Below are 19,152 nucleotides of genomic sequence, written 5' to 3' on the forward strand. Positions count from 1 at the left end.
CTTCCGCTTTTTATAATACAGGTGTCACTTTCGTGTTATGGCCAAATTCTCTGAAAGGTGAATGAACCAATTTTTTTTAACGTAGATACGCAGTTCACCTAATTTAACAACATTTATTATCTTCAAGGGGCAATGGCATGTTTCTTTTGAGAGCTTGTGTGCTTATACTCGCCTTGGTACTCACAGCGTCGAATCCAGACCAGACCTTCGCGCACATCTGGCAACAGTGATTAGGGACTACGACGGCCACCACCGGAAGGGAACTTAAAAACCAGCCAGCAAGCGTCCACTTCGGGCACAGCACCACATCTAGTATGCAACGTACTCAACTACTGCTATTGCAGGTTAGTTACGTACGGTGTGCTTCATGCATTACGGGTAACAACTGCTGTTTGATCGCGGTGTCGTGCCCAGTTGAGTGGATTGATGCGTTAAAGCGCTCTGATTTACTCCTGTGTTCGCTCTACTCTGCAATGTTTGAGTTGCTCCCCTTGCTTTCTGGCGACGTTGAGTCGAACCCATGTCCCACGTCAAAAGCTGGGGCAAATGCGTTTGCCTCGGCTCTTGAGGCGATACAGAAACTAGACGCCGCACAAGAGGCGCTCTTGGCGGAATTAAAAAGTGCAAAGTACAAACAAGCTGCCACTGATAATGAACTCGTCATTCAAACAGCCAGGGTTGCGGCGCTTGAGTTAGCCACATCCGCAGAAAGCGCTGTAGACTCGTGCGTGAATGAAAAAGGGAGTAAGACTCTACGTGACGTCTCAGATCAGCTGCAAAGAATAACTAGCAAGATGCGAGGACGCAGAAAATAAGCTCGGACGAAGTAATTTGCTGTTTTTCGGGATAGAAGATGATCCTAAAGAGGACAGGGCTATACCTGAACAAAAAAAGTAATAAAATTGTGCTTGCTATACACAATGCCCCCAAAGGGCCTGTAATGTACCTTAAATAAAAAAAGAAATAATGTCCCATTGTCTGCTACAGCCTTTGATAAAGGGTAGCGCACCGTAAGTGCGTAAATAAAACCACGTACCTATGCCACTAATACCCACACAAACTATACTTTGGGTAAACTGGGAGTATTTCCATCCGACTGCCTTCGCCCCCAAAATCTGACGCACGGGAAAGCGCCGCCCATATGCAATGCAAGCTCAAGACCTGAAATAAACAGTAGATAACAAAGACAACAGTTGGTAGGTTTTAATTACACGTTCTCTTTATTTTATGTACATATGCCAACACAAAGCCGTTAGCAAAACTAGAAGAAAAAAAAAACACTTTTGCAAAGTATATTTCTCGCAACATATATTTTTTCTCCATATTTCTGACACATTTTTTCGCTTACTGCCAACAGGTAAGTAGAAATCTATGAACGAGAGTCACATCGAGGATGTCGTAAAATGACAGTTTGATGCACTCGTCACGTGGCAATATGTTCTTTTAGAACAACACAAAAATTGAAACAGGTACGGCAATTGTCCATTTCTACTTCGCCCTCCAACATCTACGTAAAAGCAAAAAAAAAAAAAAACACATCGGCAAAATGTGACATATACATGTGTATTTTGACACTGAGACTAGATGAAGCATGTGAATGAGAAAAAAAACGAAAGCACTACAATACAACCACTAACAGAAAGAACGTTCTAACACAGCAGCTGCTTAAGCAGAATTGAAAAGTGGTACCGCGCATTCCTCGTACTGGGTGAAAAATCGGAACTCAGAGGCCTTGAACTTTTCATGCGCTCACCCCGTCACTTCAATATCTCGAATGGCAGACGAATCACGACCTTTCAAAAACGCCATAGTGAAAACTCTTCCAAACTGGCCATCTCGACACTAAATGTGCTGCTGGAATGCTCCTCGATCTAAATGCTGGAGCAAGGGGAAACATTTTTCTTTCAATCCTTTCTACGACGAATATCTTGAACTGATCACGTCTACGTGTAGCAGGGTGTAAACTGAACAACATTTAAATGCAATACGGTAACAGGTGTGAATATCTTCACTGTCGTTTGAAATATCCAATGTAGACGCACTTAGAAAATTAGAAACTCGTGTCGAAATTCACCAATAGACTGTAACGACTGCAAAATTTTCAGTTACTTAAAGAATGGAGAACGCTTTGACAAAACCGCCAAATCGTGTGGTTTCACGCGACGCTTTTTAAAAGCCTACATGGTTGCTCACTGCTAGGCGCACCATTTCACTTAAATTCAACCTTGCACTGCATCACAGATCTCTGATCCGTTGCAAGATATATCACGTAATTACTACGCCTGATACAGACATCCATTAGTGAATTATATTCATCTCAGGCGTAGAAGTTCAAGCAGCCGTGCATGTTTTAATTCTAATTCAGTGTAGACTCTGATAGGCGATCATGCATTTTGTACAGGCCAATACATTAGGTAGCTTCTTTTGGCCAAAGGAAGTCATTTCTTAACAAATATGCCTTCATTATCGCTGTCGTTCCGGATACTACTTCGTTATTTGGCCAAATGGTGCAGCCAGCCACGAGAAAAGATATTTGAGGGGCTCCTTGCAACCGTAACAGATGATTTTCATTAAATGGGGATCCGCAAAGACTTGGACAAATCGCCGAATACTTTCCAACGATGAAAGCTTTGTAAAAACGCCTAGTCACTGCCTTTTAGCACAGAAGGCGGAGGCGCACATAGTAGGAAAATTTCTTAAAACGGCTACTGAATGCTTAAGCGTAGCACTTTATTCAGTACAACATTGTATGCGGGCCATTAAGCGTGAAATCAGAACAAGGATCAAGGTGGGAAATGCAGAAACAATAGAACCGTTTGAGGATGTGGAAATCCTCTTTTTTTTCATTAGAGAGACAAATGTGTCTTAAGCCTATTACATTAAAACAAAAAAAAATGTAAGCCGGAAAAAGTGGCAGAGACGGAACTAGGGAGTCTAATTCTACATGGACGAGCTGTGGGATGAATGGGTGTGTATGAAAAAAGAAGACACACACAGATGTAGGACGTGTGTTTGCGCAATTTCCACACTTTGTATGTAAGCGAGGCTGCGTTAAACGCTGACGCATAACCGTGCACGATCGCCCGTGCCAGTGGTCTAAATGCACGCAGCCGTTTACATACCACGTACATAAACACATGCACACACAGTTGACGGGCTATGCTTCGGCCCGCAACAAACTTTTTTTTAACTCTTAACTTGGTACGCAGGGACTAAGGCACTTTCCCATTCATAGCGCCCCAGAGAGTCTTTCTTTGGTATATGTCAGCATGTTCAAAGTCTACGTCACCCTTGCGGTGTCGTGAACACGGCTTTGGAACAGAGCCCTTGGAGTACACGGGCCCCTCGCACTTCGAACTTGGGTGGTCCTTCGTCCTCTCATGAACTAATACGGGGTATAAGTCGCAAGCCGCCAGAACGGAGTTGCTTCACATTGCGCCCGCGAGCTGTCCTCAAGTTCGAACAGAATGTCTCAGTGTGTAGAGCTTGCGGCAAGAGAGGCTCTTCGACGTTTCATCTAGGCGTTCTCCTAATCAAGCACGCTGGTGGATATGTTTTTTTTTTTCTATACAAAAGTGTGGCGCACACTTTGTCATGCAGGAATCTCGTCAAGACAACGTCTATGGCCACAAGGCCAATGCGTACCAGTGCCTCTACTACGGGGCAGCCATAGTCCTACTGTGCCAGGGTCAGTCTACCTCTTATGGAATGAGCTAGAAACCGATGGATAGGGACACCGTACAGTGCTGTCTTCATCTGGGGAAAGTTGGTCTTTAGATATCACCGCTGTGCAAACGACCCTCCAAATTTTCACATTTAGACCTCCCGATCGAGTTCAGGACTACACCGGTTTTGAAAGGTACTGCCTAGAAGCGCGGCTTAAGGCTTTCCGGCATGATTCAACTTCGCTTTGGGACAAAAGAGCAAGTATAGAAAATTTTTGTTGGATGCTAATCATTCCGCAATGGCGTCCAGTAACACCGGATAAAGATCAGCTAAAGAGACTGTACAATGCCGTGAAGACCCAAAAAGTAACACATGTGCAAGCAACAACGATTGTGAAACACATGTTCAATTTTTCAAATGCTTGGAATCATGGGTTTCTAAACGTTTCTTAGAAGGCTTACGAGGTTTTCTCATAAAAGATATCCTTGTCAGGAACCTCTCCTGGTCACCCGAATACGTAATCACTCTGTCAAGTCTAAATCAGTGATCTCCGTTTCAACTGCCGATGCCCGAAACCTCTACACTTCAGTCAACCCCTACTTACTGCTCATGAAAGCGCTCCATGACAATATTGACGGACCAATGGATTCAGTGTTCAAAATTTTCCTGGTTATGGGCATGATCAAGAATACCGACAGCCCGTGAAACCACTACGCTTGCCTTCACTGTTTCACGCGTGTATCGCGTCAGGGAAAGTCGCTTGTATGAAATTCGTATTTGACAATCAACTGGCGCACAGAGCATTACACAACCCCTATCGTGCCTGCACGAGGACTTGAGACGGAAAATATTGAATCTAAGCTGGACGCCCTATACGCTCGACTACACAGAGTGTACATAGTTCCTTCAACTCCGCCAACCATCGAAGAGGCTGTCACACCATACCTTACGCAACGACAGTAGAAACTGCAAGCCTGTGGAAATGGAAGGTGGTAGCGAGAATTTGCCTGAGCGCGAATCCCATTTTTCCAAAGCGCACGAGTAACGCGCGTAAGATTATCTTTCCTAAAATGCGAAAGAAAAACCTTCTCGCGCGCTGAACGCTGGTGTCACAGTGTCTTCAAGACAAATTCAATGTTGCAGAGGGGGCCGCTACAGCCCAACGCTGCGTCGTGGTTGTGTAGGCTTAGTGACGTCCTCAGTCGACATCGTCATCCCTCCGTAGCGCACGCGGTGCGTTCCATTGTTCGAAAGTGCAGGACAACCTTCGGTATTACATCCATTTCGGCGCACTCGTGAACATGGCGATTACCACTGGTCTGTCTTCCATGGTTGCGCCCCACGCGACACTCGGCATGCAGCTGTAAGACTGTACAAACTTCTCCACCACATATGTGCAAGGGATGAATCCCAGGCGGTACCAATCGCGGCCAGAAGATGGCACCACTCCTGGAATACGAGGAAGAGCGCCAGCTTTTTTTTTTTTTATGCAACGTTCTCTGTACACGTCGACACGACAATGTCGCGTTGTCGAAAGGGGCAGCCATTTTGCACTCCACCGCTTCATGCAGGGCCAGGCGGAGAGCTTTTGTCGAGAATGTGTTCGTCAACGCACATCGAATTCACCACTCCTGTAGTCCACGGAGGCACCTCCGTATCATCTCGAGTTTTCCGTCTCTCCGTACGCATCCTCACGAGAATCGTCAGGGTGGGGGTCGGGGTGGGGGGGGGGGGGCGCTGTCATTCTTTGTGAACACAGCATCGGACCAAGGGGCGTACACACTCTGACACCTCTTTCAATAGACGAAATTAGCAACACACCGAAGGTCTGGAACTCTTTCGGACTGGGTGTGACATCAATGTCAAGGGGCCATCGCTAACTTTTTTTTGTCACTAAGATTTGTTTCCAACGATGATATCCAGTTGAGGTTATCAGTCCCGCACTCCGGACTCACGGTCACCGTGAGGCGCGTCATCACTGCCGAATCGGCTCACTGCGCGTTTCGGTCCACGTCATGTGAAACTACGAACCACCACACACTAACGCGCTAACAACCTCAGTCCCGGACTGCCACTAACTCCGGAGTCGAATCAGGGCAGTGGTTGCAACCGCGAGCGTCTGTCTGCTCGGTCTCGTACTCCGTTCGGTCCACGTTGAGGGGGAGGGGGGGGGGGGGGGGCGAGCCAAACACGCTGGTGGCTCGCTGTTGGCTGGGCTCTGTCCCGCGGCCTCCCGGACCACACGCAGTTCGCACGTCGCCACGGTGGCGGGGCGGCCGTCACTCGGTTCGTCTCGCGATCAGTCCGTCCACCTCGCGCGACACGTCCTCTGTTTCGGCGTTCACCACCACCTCGGTTGCGGCGGTATCATCGGATGCGAGTAGGTGGGCATCACGCTCCCTCCGAAGGATCCCATGCACGTGGCCACGGCCGCCGCTGCCGCCGAGCCCAGGTCGCCGGGAAACGGCACCGGTGCCCCCGGCGGCGGTTGCAGCACGGACGAGGTTCCGTCCTTGAGCGATCCGGGCTGGCAGGGCTTTCCGTCCCGCACCAGGACGGGCACCGCAACCCGACGAGGCGACGGCAGCGGGTTGCCGGCGCCGGCTGACCCGTCCAGGCCCTTCTCCTGCCGGGCGCGCTTCGTCTTGTAGCGGTGGTTCTGGAACCATATCTTCACCTGCGTCGGCGTCAGCCGGATGATGGATGCCAGGTGCTCGCGTTCGGGAGCGGACAGATACCTGCGTGGCCGGCAAAAGGTGCGCGCAGGATTGTAAGGACACACGCGAGACCATTCTTGTTTTTGTTTCTTTGCCCTTGTGGACATGTAAACTCTAAGAGCACCATTGTATCACAGGTAGAAGGTGCGAGTACTATAAGGTATAGTTGTGCGAGAACGTCATAAGCAGGCCAACGCTCAGTATATGGTTCACGTGAGAAGAGATGGTGGTTTCTACAGGGGCATAAGGAATTCTGGCCACGGTGCCCATATACACCCAGCAAGAAAACAGATACCACCCGAAGCCTGCGAACCATCGGAACTTTCAGACGATCCCCATAATTTATAACGTCAACCGCACATAGAGCTTTGGTTCGAAGTTAACGCTCTTTCTCGACTATACTCTTTCGTCTTCACCGCGTAGTCGCCCTGCAATTATCACTATAGAAATGCTAAAAAAACCATGCAAGAGAAATATATGTGTTTGAAGAAGCAATGGAAGGGCCCGGCCATCAGGCCCGGCGTCCTACTTTAGATGTATAGAGTGACGGTCTACACGTGACGCACAAGAGGCAAACAAAAACAACCGATATCGTAACAACACTTACACAGTCCGTTATTGAGCTCACATTGACATCGCTTTACCATAGACGACCTAAGAACTGTGGTAGTACGCAATACGGATAAACTGAACGTTGTGTGCAGTGCACATTGACCAGTCTGAGAGTTTTCCAAAAACCAATACAAATGACCGCACTATTGGTGTCTTGTCTCGCTTGGAAGACCAGTGGCGTATAGGTCCTCGCCGAGGACCTTCTCGGTAATTTGAAGCCCCAGCCCACATGTTATCTCATCAACCAGCCACGTCCGCCATATAGCAATGTACCTATTGCAGTGCATTCTGAGATCTCTCGTTATTCACCTCTCTTTCATCTTGGCTAAGACAAATCACCAGCAGAGTCAATCAACCACTCTTCCACTATCCTTTGTATTTTCTTTTTTTCCCCTTCGCTGCCTTGGTGGCTTGACGAGTTAGCGAGGGACATCACGCTCTCCGACACTGCGGTAACGTTCCCTTCTAAAAAACCCGACACATAATTGCTGAGTTAGCGTTTTAATTCACTGATTGATTGACATCAAGCTAACCTCTGCTGCCGGAAACGCCTCTCGAGCTCGTACGTCTGTGCCTTGGAGAACAACACGCGACGTTTCCGTTTCTTTTGGGGTTGTTGCTGGGAGCCGGGGCCAGAGGACCCACCGTCGCGGTTCTGCGCGCCGCCCACCCCGAGGTCGTCGCCCTTGAGGTCGGAGCCGTCCTCGTCCTCGCTGTTTGAGTCATCCACCGCGAGATCCACTGAGGGTTTCGATGACTCTGAGTCGTTGGGGCTCGCCGGTCCTGCACGATGGCGGCAGCGCAATAGTTTAGAAGCATGCAGACCTGACATTCGAGTGCACATGTACGCAGTAGAACGTCTCGCAGGTGTCACTGCACGCGCTATACCCGTGCCTTAAAGAACACTTTATGGAACAGAAAACGTGTGGCGAGGGCACAAAGGTTGCAAGTCTCGCGTGTGTCATTTCGCGGACTGCATTTTTTAGACATGCGTCAATTGAAGTATAGACACAGCATCATGTGAATATTTTGGTTTTATCCGGTGTTGCCGTTAAGCTCGCGGGATGAGCAGTGAGTGAGTGAGTGAGTGAGTGAGTGAGTGAGTGAGTGAGTGAGTGAGTGAGTGAGTGAGTGAGTGAGTGAGTGAGTGAGTGAGTGAGTGAGTGAGTGAGTGAGTGAGTGAGCGAGCGATTGAGTGAGTGAGTGAGTGAGTGAGTGAGTGAGTGAGTGAGTGAGTGAGTGAGTGAGTGAGTGAGTGAGTGAGTGAGTGAGTGAGTGAGTGAGTGAGGCTGAGGTGAACTCGACCTCAGCTTCGAAGCTGAGGTCGAGTTTGCCAGGGCGAACGGGTGCAAGTGAACGATGTATGTCTGGCCCAAAGCATGATCACATGTCGTCACCTTGCCATATCCTTTTATATCACCCCCGCGCCATATCTCCTTGTATACAAGCGTGTTCTTTAACAGTATGAAACATTTGATAGTTTGTGCTACGTACGTCCATGTCCTGTCCTTCACTTAAAACCTTCAGTGTAACACTAAGCGCAATATAATCATGAACGTTCACCAACAAGCCCCCTTCATTGCTTTACTAAAAGTTATTTAGTTCACAACTCGATGTCGGACACGGCAGGTGACACGTCAGGAAGATAGCTATCTTGACCTTTGGAAATTACTGGAAGTTGATGAAAACTGTTGGCAACTTGTTAACAGGGTGTTGTTGGTTATACCACTATATGGCCTGGTGAAAGTCTAAAACGGCGGAGGCGCATACGCCTTTCTTCAACTCGTAGATGTTACGCATGAATGCTCCAACTTGTTAGTTTTTCTTATTTTCATGATGTCATAGCGGAGGCGAAGTTTTTTCAGTGTACTATTGTGTCTCTCGGGCTAGCCTGGAGCGGTCGAGGGCCGTGGGGATTTGTGTTCAAAGTTAGCACTAAATTTCGTGCTTGTCAGTGCATTTCATAGTCGTGCGCGAAATCGAACACCCTATTGTATCTTGTGTCTACGGATTCATTTATTTATTTATTTATTTACTTATTTATTTATTTATTTATCGTTTCTTTTTTATCGTTTCTATTTCATTTATTAAGCACAAGTAATTTCCCCTATTTTGTCCTTGGTATCAATGTTTGTTGGCTTCTTATGAGATGACTATAAAACGGGCCCCTCGGTTAACCACCTTTCTTCTCGTTTATTACTAAAATGAAGGAATATAACGTCCATTTGACCATTCTTATCCAGAATTTCAGCAAACGAAAGAACCACTGTGACTAACTGAGTTATGGCTGAATAAAACTTTCTAAAGCTATGCTGAAGGTTAGTATAGAGTTCTGATCGAGAAATTCCGCAATGCGTTTACCTATTACATGTTCAAGCAGTTTTGAAATTGGGGATGTTAATGAGATAAGACGGTAATTTTCTAACTGTAAATGGTTGCCTTCCTTAAAGATGAGAACCAACACGAGGCCTCTTCCATTCACTAGATTGTTTTGCAGTTAACAGTGAACGTCGAAACAGCTCAATGACGAAATGAGCAATAATTTCTACATCATGGCGAATAAATACATTATGTTGTCATCGGTGCCTCTCCCTCTCCTTGTTATCTCTCACTCTTTAAAAGCTAACTTGCATGTAGCGTCGGGACATTGAATTAGTGTGCCTACTACGTTGACAATTTCTAATTCTCGCATTTTCTTCACTTTTTTCTCTCTCTCTCCGTTTTTGTGAAAATTTCCTGGCCATTTGACACTGAATATTCAGCGGAAAGGATAAAAAAAAATGTTGCTTTATATCTGGCTATGTTACTATGCCAGCCCGTAATTTCTTTCGCTACTACTACTAGTGCGCTGTAAATTGATCGAGAGATGCGCACTCGGATTTGTCTGAATCACGTCTTCCAAGGTTTGTAGCGTTGATACTATTTCTTCTATTCGCCATTCTGTAGTTCCGTGACCTTTAGTCACTGGTCCTACTGTGTGTTCTACTTTATTCTTTTAGATTTGTCCTGTTGCTCTTTCTTTCTCTTTCCTCCCCTCTTTCCTATCTTTGATTTCTGTGTTTCTGTCTCCTCTTTTCTGAAGAGTAGGCAGGCGTAGTGTCCCTTCCGGTTGCAGTTGCCAGCCTGCTCCTCGCTTTCCCTTTCCTGCTAGATGCACATACGTTTTCAAAACAAATAATAATGACAATAATATACCAGCCACTCGGCCAGGCTCACACTCACTAAAACCAGCACAAGGCGCCACCATTTGTTGATTGAGCAGGTTCAGTTGAAAATTTCGCTTCCTTCTAACAGCGTAGCTGGCTGGGTGTAACTGATCGGGCGTGACTGAGACGAGAACTAGCGCTGACTTCCAGCTTCTTGCATACCACTACAGTTTTGCCATAACCAGTTTAGGAACGTAGTTCCCTGATTCAAAGCAACTAGGACGAAAATTCTCTGCTATTTTTCTGATTTATTTTTGTCTTTCAGAACTGACAGATCCCGCTAAAAAGATAAGGTGTTCCTTGCATCCCACTATGGAATAGACGTCCTGGATTGTATCCGCGTCAATCAAAGACGATTGGGAAATCGTGTTATCGACAAGGTCACCGCAACTGTACTCACCCAGGAGAGGTCTCATGGATCCTGGAGACACGGAGGAGGGCGCCACCAGCGGCGTGCTCCCGGTGGGCAACGCTGGCGACTCCTGGTGGGGTGAGGCCGCGAGCGCGGGGGGTTCGCCCAACTCGCCGGCCTCCGAGAGGAGCGGCGATGGGTCCGAACCCATAGGAAGCTGACCCTGCAATGCGTCCATGCCTCCGCCGCCCATCGAGCCCAGTGCTGCGCGTGGTAAAAGGGAAACGAAAATTACAGGGTGAGTACATAAAAAAAATTTAGGCCGCATTAAACAATTGCGCTTCGGTGATAAGAAAACGGACACCTGCTGCAGTAAGAGGAGAATTAGCTACCCAATTCGCAAATGTCTTTTCCTCCTTCATTGCTACGGTCAGAAGCACCGAATTTGAGCTTTGCGGCTGTGAAGGGAAGACGCTATAACGCGCCTTCTGTGTGATCGTTCACCTTTCACTGAACAAAGAAACGCGCTTCTCAATGAGAACCTCCTTCGCAATCTATAAATTAGCATGAGCGCTTGCTTCTTTATGAGTAAAAGAGTGGAAATAAAAAATTTATTTGATAAAAGGTATGGCTCAACTGGCTTCTCTGCCCTCCCTAATATGGCAACAAAAAGTTCAGAGGGGGGGGGGAGAGGGGTAGAGATTGGGTCCGGCTGCACCGCCGTCCAGAAACAAAAGGGTTATTTGCGGCTCGAAAAGAGAAAGGCTCTCGAAAAAGAAAACCAGTAAAGAAGACACGAGAAGAAGCCATCTCCTCTGAAACAATAGCCGAAGATTGCGGCAGTTTCTTTTTCGTCACGTGACGGGGCCAGCGTACGACAATAAATTGATAAGTGCACGTATACCGCCATCGTCGTTTCGCTTGTAGCGACTAACCCGCACAATCGAATTAATGACGTTGTAGTACTGAGTGCGCTGACCACCATCAGAAAAAAAAAAAAAGATTGAATTTCCTTGGGTTGGGTTAACCGAACGGCTACCCCAACTTTAGCCTAACCTTACCCAACTTCATTCTTAAAAGGTGCGGTTAAGAAAACGGTTACCAAATTGTTAGTTTAACTTAAACGAACGCAGTGTTTAACCATTGGGTTTTAGCTCAACAGAATAGTTAGGTGAACCTAACTTATATAGCTGAATGTAAAGGCATAACTTAGCACGACACCTCAGGAACTTTCGCAATGACCGGCGTCAAATGTGAAGTGTAACATGATACATTGCACTTCTATAAATCCGTATGTATTATTTCAACCTATGCATTGCGTGTGACAAAATCACACTTTGAAAAGGAAGTTAATCTTAGGAACGCCGCTTTGCGGACGCTCAATGTTATAAAAGGATCGGCAGATGAACGAACCTTGGCTGAGGCCGCCGTGCCATATCACTCCTAGAGTCTCCTAGGCTGGGCAATTACACAACAGGCTTGCGATTGTAAGCTTATGCAAGTCACACGATGTAAGGGGTGACGCAAGTCGTATACTGATAACGTAAGACATCTTATGCTGTCGTCATAACCGGCGTTTTTCTCGCGCGCTTTTTTTTTCCGACGCCCGACCCATCGTCCCGAAGATCGCGATGCATATTTTCTTTCTTTTTTTCTTAAATCCTGTCTTTTCTTTCTTTTTTTCTCGATTGATACTCCCATTTGTTCCTTTGATCGAAGACGTCATGGCACTGAGTCCATCCACGCGCGCGACCTCCTTCAGATATCGTCTGCTACGCGGCGACACCTGAACAGACAACTTGGGGTTGCAAAATAATTGATGCTCTCCTTCTAGTACGAACAAACACCGTCTTCGGGCACGTTCGGGTACAGTACGACATACAAGGCGAGTGGTAGGAGGCGATTTCCAAGAAAAGGACAATGCGATATCAGATGATAGACCGGTCGGGTCCTGTTGCTCTTATCGTGTATAGCTTCGAGCAAAAAAGAAAAAAAAGGCAATGTGTGGCTGGTATTGCGTTAGGTCTTGCAGTCGTTCAAAGGCTACTAAAGGAGGTGACCTTACGTCGACAAATCCCGAACCTCGTCATACTTTAAAAATGACATTGTGCGTGTGCCTGTATTGTACCTGTATAGTGTTTGTCGTATACTTATAATGCACAATTTCATAATACCTTTTGTTGCCATTGGAATGTGTGATTCATGTTCACGCTAATCATGTGAACAGGGGTTGCCGGCGAGCTCTGTCCGTGCCATTATCTCCTTATTTATTTATGTCGATGAAAAAAAGAAGACACCTAAGAAAATTTGAACTTTTCACCTTTATTTGTGGCGCCATGGACGGCACATATATACTAAAAAAAATAACATTCAAGTTGTATTTAGCTATAATTTATTTCATGTGCTGATTATAAGTACAATTGAGTGTCTGAATTATTCGCGACTCAACTTTGCTACAGTGTCAAAAGGCATTGCTCTGTGTTTCGAGTTGTGTGTCTCGTGCTTGCATGAGAATTTCAAGGAATCGAATTCGGCGTATCAGCAGTAATACACGTTAGGCTTCCGTAGAGCCGCATAAAAATTCCGCAGGTTCAACTCACGTATTCCGAGCTTTCTTGAATCGCCTGAGTATAACCGCTATGCGCAAGGAATTCCATGAGACGTGAATTTGCGTTTTTTTTATTTCCAATACACGTAAGCATTTTACACAAAGCGTTTTATACAAAGCGCTTAAACGCAAAAGAAAAACCAAGATCGTAGGCCTCTGATAATTGAGATTAAATTGTTGAATTTAACATCCCCTGCTACAAAGTGTGCTGCGAGGAACGGCGTAGGGAGGGGGGGGGGGGGGGAGTTGCGGTTTAATTTTGACCCCAGAAACATTTCTATCGTGCCATCAACGCACATTCACAATATTATTTTTTGTCGAATTCGACCGCCGTCACAATGCGGCCACTGCAGCTTGCTATCGAACCTGCAACCTCGCACTCAGTAGCACAGCAGAAGCGTGTTCACTGAGCCCCCGAGTTCGGTGGTCACGTGGTGTGCTACGCGAATGCACTGATGACTCCAAGGCGAATGCGACGATTTTCAAGTTGTCACAAGCGAGTATTTTGAGACGAGGTGTATACGGGACACAGATAATTATTAACCGTCGCGATGCGGGTCCAATGCTTGTTCGAACACCTCTGATTATGGCACGGGATCAGTCAATCCCCCTCACCCGTTGCCGAAAGTGTCGCAAACCCCGGGGGAAACTCTGCGAGAGCACGTATTGCGCTCTGATGTGAAAGATCCTTCCACCAGATTCCCGCCTCTGATGACGCAGACTACGGTATAGCTACCCTTTGCTATTTGTCTACTGCCCACAGTATCACTTAGCTAAGCAACAAACGGGCAGACAGAAAACTTGGGACAGAGAGGGGGGGGGGGGGGGGGTGTAAGGAAAGCTTCCCTTTATGGCTCCTGCACTACACATAATGTATCACTAAGGAATTACCAGGGACAAATTTGTCGCAAATGCGGGCCGAAGGAGTCAGTGCGAATTTTTGAGTGACTGAGTGATTGATTGGTTGATGAGGTACAACTTCCCAAAACGACACCCGTGCAAACCACGCATGCGCGTGTTGTCTCCTCTCTTATCATGACCCTTCCAAACAATGAAATTGATTATCTGCATAATCACATTGCATCCGTGTCACCACTCTGTTTGGCGTTACAGGTGATGATTCCGGAGCTTTTCGAACATTCTGGATTGATGGCACTATTGTATTTTCTCGCTCCATCGTGCCCACTACGATCTCTCTAAATGTATTGTGTGAAGTCGGTCAATTTCTATTCAACATCTTAAACATGTTGTGGTGCACGGACAAAAATTGAAGCATTCGCGGATGTACGTCACCTGGACAACGGCAACTCATACGAGTACATGCCTAAAATGCGTTCCCATCTTTCTCGAACTTCAGGCGCACTGCGTCGGCGTTTATATTTCGCACACCGCTACGCTCCCGTTGCATGTTGTATGACTACAAGAACTTGCTCACGAATGTCGACTTGCTTCAGAACAAGTGAGTTGTTAGCGAGAAGCTAAAAAATTGAAGTGATAAAAAAGATTCACGCAGAAACCCTTGTGTGATTTGTCTAAGTATATGCGTAAGCATTGTGCCACTTGCGCATCTCCACACAGCCCAGTGTCGTTCCCGATGTTATGAAACTTGATTCGACCAGCATCAACCCGAAGAGTTTGTGCTGGTTATCAATATTATCGGTCGTTATCAACCTTATCGACCATAATCCGACCCTTATCAACTCTTACTATTCCCTATCAACCTGGATGTCCTGCGAATCTGTTGCAAGACCATCGCTACAATTGCTGAGGGGGTATGCATTGCATTATTGACTGTTCGGATGCTTGTTTTGAGCTTGTTCTATTGAAACGTGCGCTTGTTCTGTGTGTTGTATGGGTGATTTCAATTAATGTATGCACTGTTCGCTTCCATTATCTGAGCGCTTGCAGCCTTTGTCTTACGTTGGTGTGAGACATTCCAGTTTTTGCTTGGTTACGGGGGTATGAGCCATTGCTTATGAGGGTATGAGCCATTGTTTAGGGGAATATGAGCCATTGCGCTCGTTTTACGTGACGGACGGACGAATTTCTGGTAGGGTAGGCGTAGAAATGCTTACGCATTTGAAATGGTCGAGGAAGCGATGCCTCAGACTCGAGCGCCAATGTTCAACTCCATTGAGTGCAACTTTGTCGCGAAATCTGACTTTAGCACCCTCTTCTGTGTGTGTTGAATGTACACCCGTTCAGTGTATCTTAACGGATGAAAATCTGAAATAACCGAAACATTTCGACAAGCGGATTTGTGTTTGTCAGTGACATGCTTTAAGCGTCAATCACGGTGCAGCAGCTCACATCACCCAAACTCCGCCGCCGCAAGGGGAAGAGGACAGCATGTAAACCTTTAAACGCCACGGTACTCACGCGCAATCGCGCGTGAGTATAGTGTCGAACACTTTCCAAGAGTTAATTAACCTCCCCGGTTAATCACGTCTTATTTCATCGGACAGACACTCATCTACGTGTATCTCTGTGTTACTGGCTTTATTGTGAAATCTGACTGTCCTGGCATATTGTATTAGGCAGAAAGAACGTCTTCAATGTTCAGAAGTTAACATTTTCGTTGGGAACAAGCAGCTTTTATTATCTAATTAGCCTAGCATTACAATAACAGAGCCGAATCCCTTATCCTGCAAGCGGAGATGACCCGACAAGGCTCTCTTTCAGGTGAAGCAGGTGCAAGCATTGGTTTCACCTTTCCTGGTAGGAAGCTACGGGAGCTTCCACTCCAGCAGCTTTTCTTTAACCTCCTTGCGGCATATGCCGTACAGGCATTCGCCGTGCGGGAGGCGATTTCCGCACCGAGAGAGAGGGACACCACACGAGCAACGATAACAAAAGGCCGGCGAAGAACGAAGGTTGGTCTTATCACTTCGTCGCACCAGGAGAGAAGAGGCGAGCAGGGTTAAGCCAATCCCGCAACGCGCGTTCGAGCGTCGACCAATCGGCGGACGGACCACGCGCGATAACGCATGACGGAGGGGCGCGATTAGCTGAGGTGCGTATGGCAAACAGGATAGGAAAAAAAAAGAAAGAATGCGGCGATAACGTTTCGAATGCACTCTGGCGCTTGCTGGAAAGGTGGACGATAAAAGAAAGAAACGAGATAAGGATGCTGCGCCGAGATTTCTTCCTTACTTTGCAATAGCTTCACGCGCAGCGCGGTCTTTTTCTTTAGAATAGGGAAGTTTGTATGTGTCTTTGTGTAAGTCGGCGTCAGAAATTTGCGGGACGAGGGTATCGCGGTAAACAAGCTTGAGTACCGAACAGTTCGTGCCTCCAAATAGTAGAGAGAGAGAGAGAAGGAAGGAAAAAAAGCGGGGAGAACTATAAAGGCGTTTTTCACTGGTCGATTCGGAGCAGGATTTCTTGCTCCGTGGCAACGGATCCGAATTTCATTGGTCGATCTGGAGCGTGTTCGCGCTTTCGGCTGGTCGTTTGGGATCGACTCGCTCCGCGCCGGATCGCTCTCACTTGCTCCGCCCCCGAGGCGCTGATTCGGGCGGAAGTAGCTCGCGTCACTTCCGTCTTCGAGCGAAATCGGTAACTCGTCGGTACGCACAACATTTGCGTTGCTTCGCAAAATCGTTGCATTCGGTGCTGCAGCTTTAGAACTCCCGTTTGGCTATGTATGCTCGGACGACAGCGATTACGAGTTGACGCAGGTGCCGTACGAAGCCTTCTGTGTACGTTGTCCGTGCACAATCCTTGCGGGTGCGACATGGAAGTGACGGACTCTGCGACTGCCTCGCTCAAATTGCGCACGGGGGCCGGCGACTTTTGGTTGCCGCAGAAACGCAGAGAGCGGAAGTCGGGCATTGTTTCCAGAACCGGTTTGTGTCACGTGTACGCAGACTTCCTGTGTGATCCCCCGCGGAGCGCTCTTGCGTTCCGCTGGCCGATTCGGATTTCTGAAACCCGAGTGGCGCGCTCGAGGATTTCGGCGGCCGCTTCAGATTGACCAGTGGAAAAACGCCATAAGCTTAGCTCAATAGGTGGTGTCTAAAACCAGATGGGCCTCTGTAGATAACAAATACAGATCTCAAAGGCTCAAAGGGTATATATATATATATATATACCTACAGTCTCCTAAAAAACATTGTGAGGCGTTATATTTCTTCTTTTGGGTTACTTGACTTCAAATCTGACCTGTCTCTTTTGGTTAGCTTCCGTTTACTCACTGCAGACGTGTCTCTGACGAAGGCTGGCCCACGAGCCGAAACGTTTTAGACCGATAAAGCGTGTTTCCGCGTACGTCGTCATTCTTGTTTATTTTTTTTTTCTTTGACGCTGCATATGTTACCCAAATCCCGAACGCTTACGCACCATACGGCTGCTGGCAAATGCGGTACCATCAAAAGCAAATGAAAAGGGAAAGGAACAGCACCACGCGATAACAATGGCACCAGAAAGAAACATTTCCACAGAGACGTCGAAATATCGTACGAAACAAGCTAGTGCGCACAGCAGTGCCAGCCAACCTCGTATAATGTGGAAGGCTCGCTTATTAAACTTCCCTTGTCAGTTCGCTACTGCGCCGCGACATAACAGCTATACTGTGGCTGCGTTATATCCACGACAATGTTGCAGCTGATAAGGCACTACGACAAACGGATTAGAAAAATGTCACACCCGGACATCCTTTATCATAAGGCCTATTGAGCCATCTTCATGGGCACTATTCCCGATCACAAATGGTATAATCCAGTGTATAGCTGTGCTTTATACGACCCTTCACGTGATTGTCGTATTCGCGTGCCTTCCTGTGACCCGACATCGTGTTACACGTGGGGCTGACGTCACGTTCCAGTGTCTTTCATGCGACCTCTAGTGTGGGCTATCTCCTTGGCGCATTTATGTGCGCCAGCTTTAGATCCCAAATGTGGCCTCTTCTCTGATTTGCCTTGCCCGGCATTACATGACCTGACTCTTTCTTTTCCATCGTGTTTTACGTCGCTTCTGTTGCGAGGAGTTGCATTTGAGCATTTCTGTCCCGTGACTTCAAATCTGACTTGTTTGTTCCAGTCATCTTCCGTTCACTGGCTGCAGGCTCGTTATTTATATTTTATTATACCCGTTCTACTCGAAAAGGTGTAGCCGGCGCAGGTTAAATATGACGCAATAGAAGTTTTTAATGTCGAGGAATAATACCAAGATACACACGTACAGCGGGGTACTCAAGAAAGTTCTTGATTCAAATAGGCCTGCGCGTCTTCCATGCAAGCTATTTAAGTACTTTTCACAAGGCAGCCCTAAAACTATATAGAAGAAGCGTCCCAGCACGTGTTCGATATAAAAGCAACATATCGGCTGTGGCTTCCAAGATGGCCACGTGCCCAAGCTTCATACGAGGTATTATACACTTCAGATCTCATTGTTTGCACTCGTGAGATTCAAGGAGGCCACGATAAGAGCAACCGCAATGATTTGCCTTATCTTCTAATCGAACACGGCGCCGGCCGCCCTTTCGGCGGTATATCGTCAGTCGGTGCGTCAGCGTCGATGAATTAAGGAAGCCAATATATACGCCTAGCGGAACTTTGTCCTTTAGCAATATGGGTGCTTCCACAGATTCTTGATTGTGTCGAAATGCAAGTGCGTACATCTTGCGCCATCGCTGCAGCTATAACTTCAGTTTCGCGTTTGGTGGTCGCATTTCGTCGTACACGAAACTGAATGCGTGAAACCGTCTTCCTATATAGCAGGGAACATAAAATTTTAGCCCTATATGTGCAGGCTTTGCAAGCAGTCTCCTGTAGATGTACAGTATATATTGTCGACTTCTAAAGCGAACACTAAGTTATTATTCCACTATACCGATTACAGCTAAAATATGCGCACGCGGCCAACGTTAAAATATGTCAGCCTAATATACTGTCAGCCGTTCTTTTCCAATTCAGTAAAGCAAGCGTTTTTTTTTGTTGTTGTTATTGTTGTTACCATGGCTTTGGCCGCTGCGTTACGTTCAACTTTGAA

General features: G+C 47.0%; 1 protein-coding gene across 1 annotated transcript in view; it reads right to left on the reverse strand.

Moving 5' to 3' along the window:
- Nucleotides 1–1,197: 1,197 nt before the first annotated feature.
- Nucleotides 1,198–19,152, reverse strand: part of LOC126533729 (uncharacterized) — an 82,408-nt gene continuing 64,453 nt past the window's right edge. Inside the window, exons 3-5 of the mRNA XM_050180919.3 lie at nucleotides 10,602–10,817; nucleotides 7,529–7,778; nucleotides 1,198–6,404 (exon numbers count right to left, since the gene is read on the reverse strand). Of these exons, the coding sequence (XP_050036876.1) occupies nucleotides 6,008–6,404; nucleotides 7,529–7,778; nucleotides 10,602–10,817 (863 nt within the window). The 3' untranslated portion in view covers nucleotides 1,198–6,007. The remainder of the gene's footprint in view (nucleotides 6,405–7,528; nucleotides 7,779–10,601; nucleotides 10,818–19,152) is intronic.

This window comes from Dermacentor andersoni, chromosome 7 (assembly GCF_023375885.2).
Source record: "Dermacentor andersoni chromosome 7, qqDerAnde1_hic_scaffold, whole genome shotgun sequence".
Taxonomy (NCBI): domain Eukaryota; kingdom Metazoa; phylum Arthropoda; class Arachnida; order Ixodida; family Ixodidae; genus Dermacentor; species Dermacentor andersoni.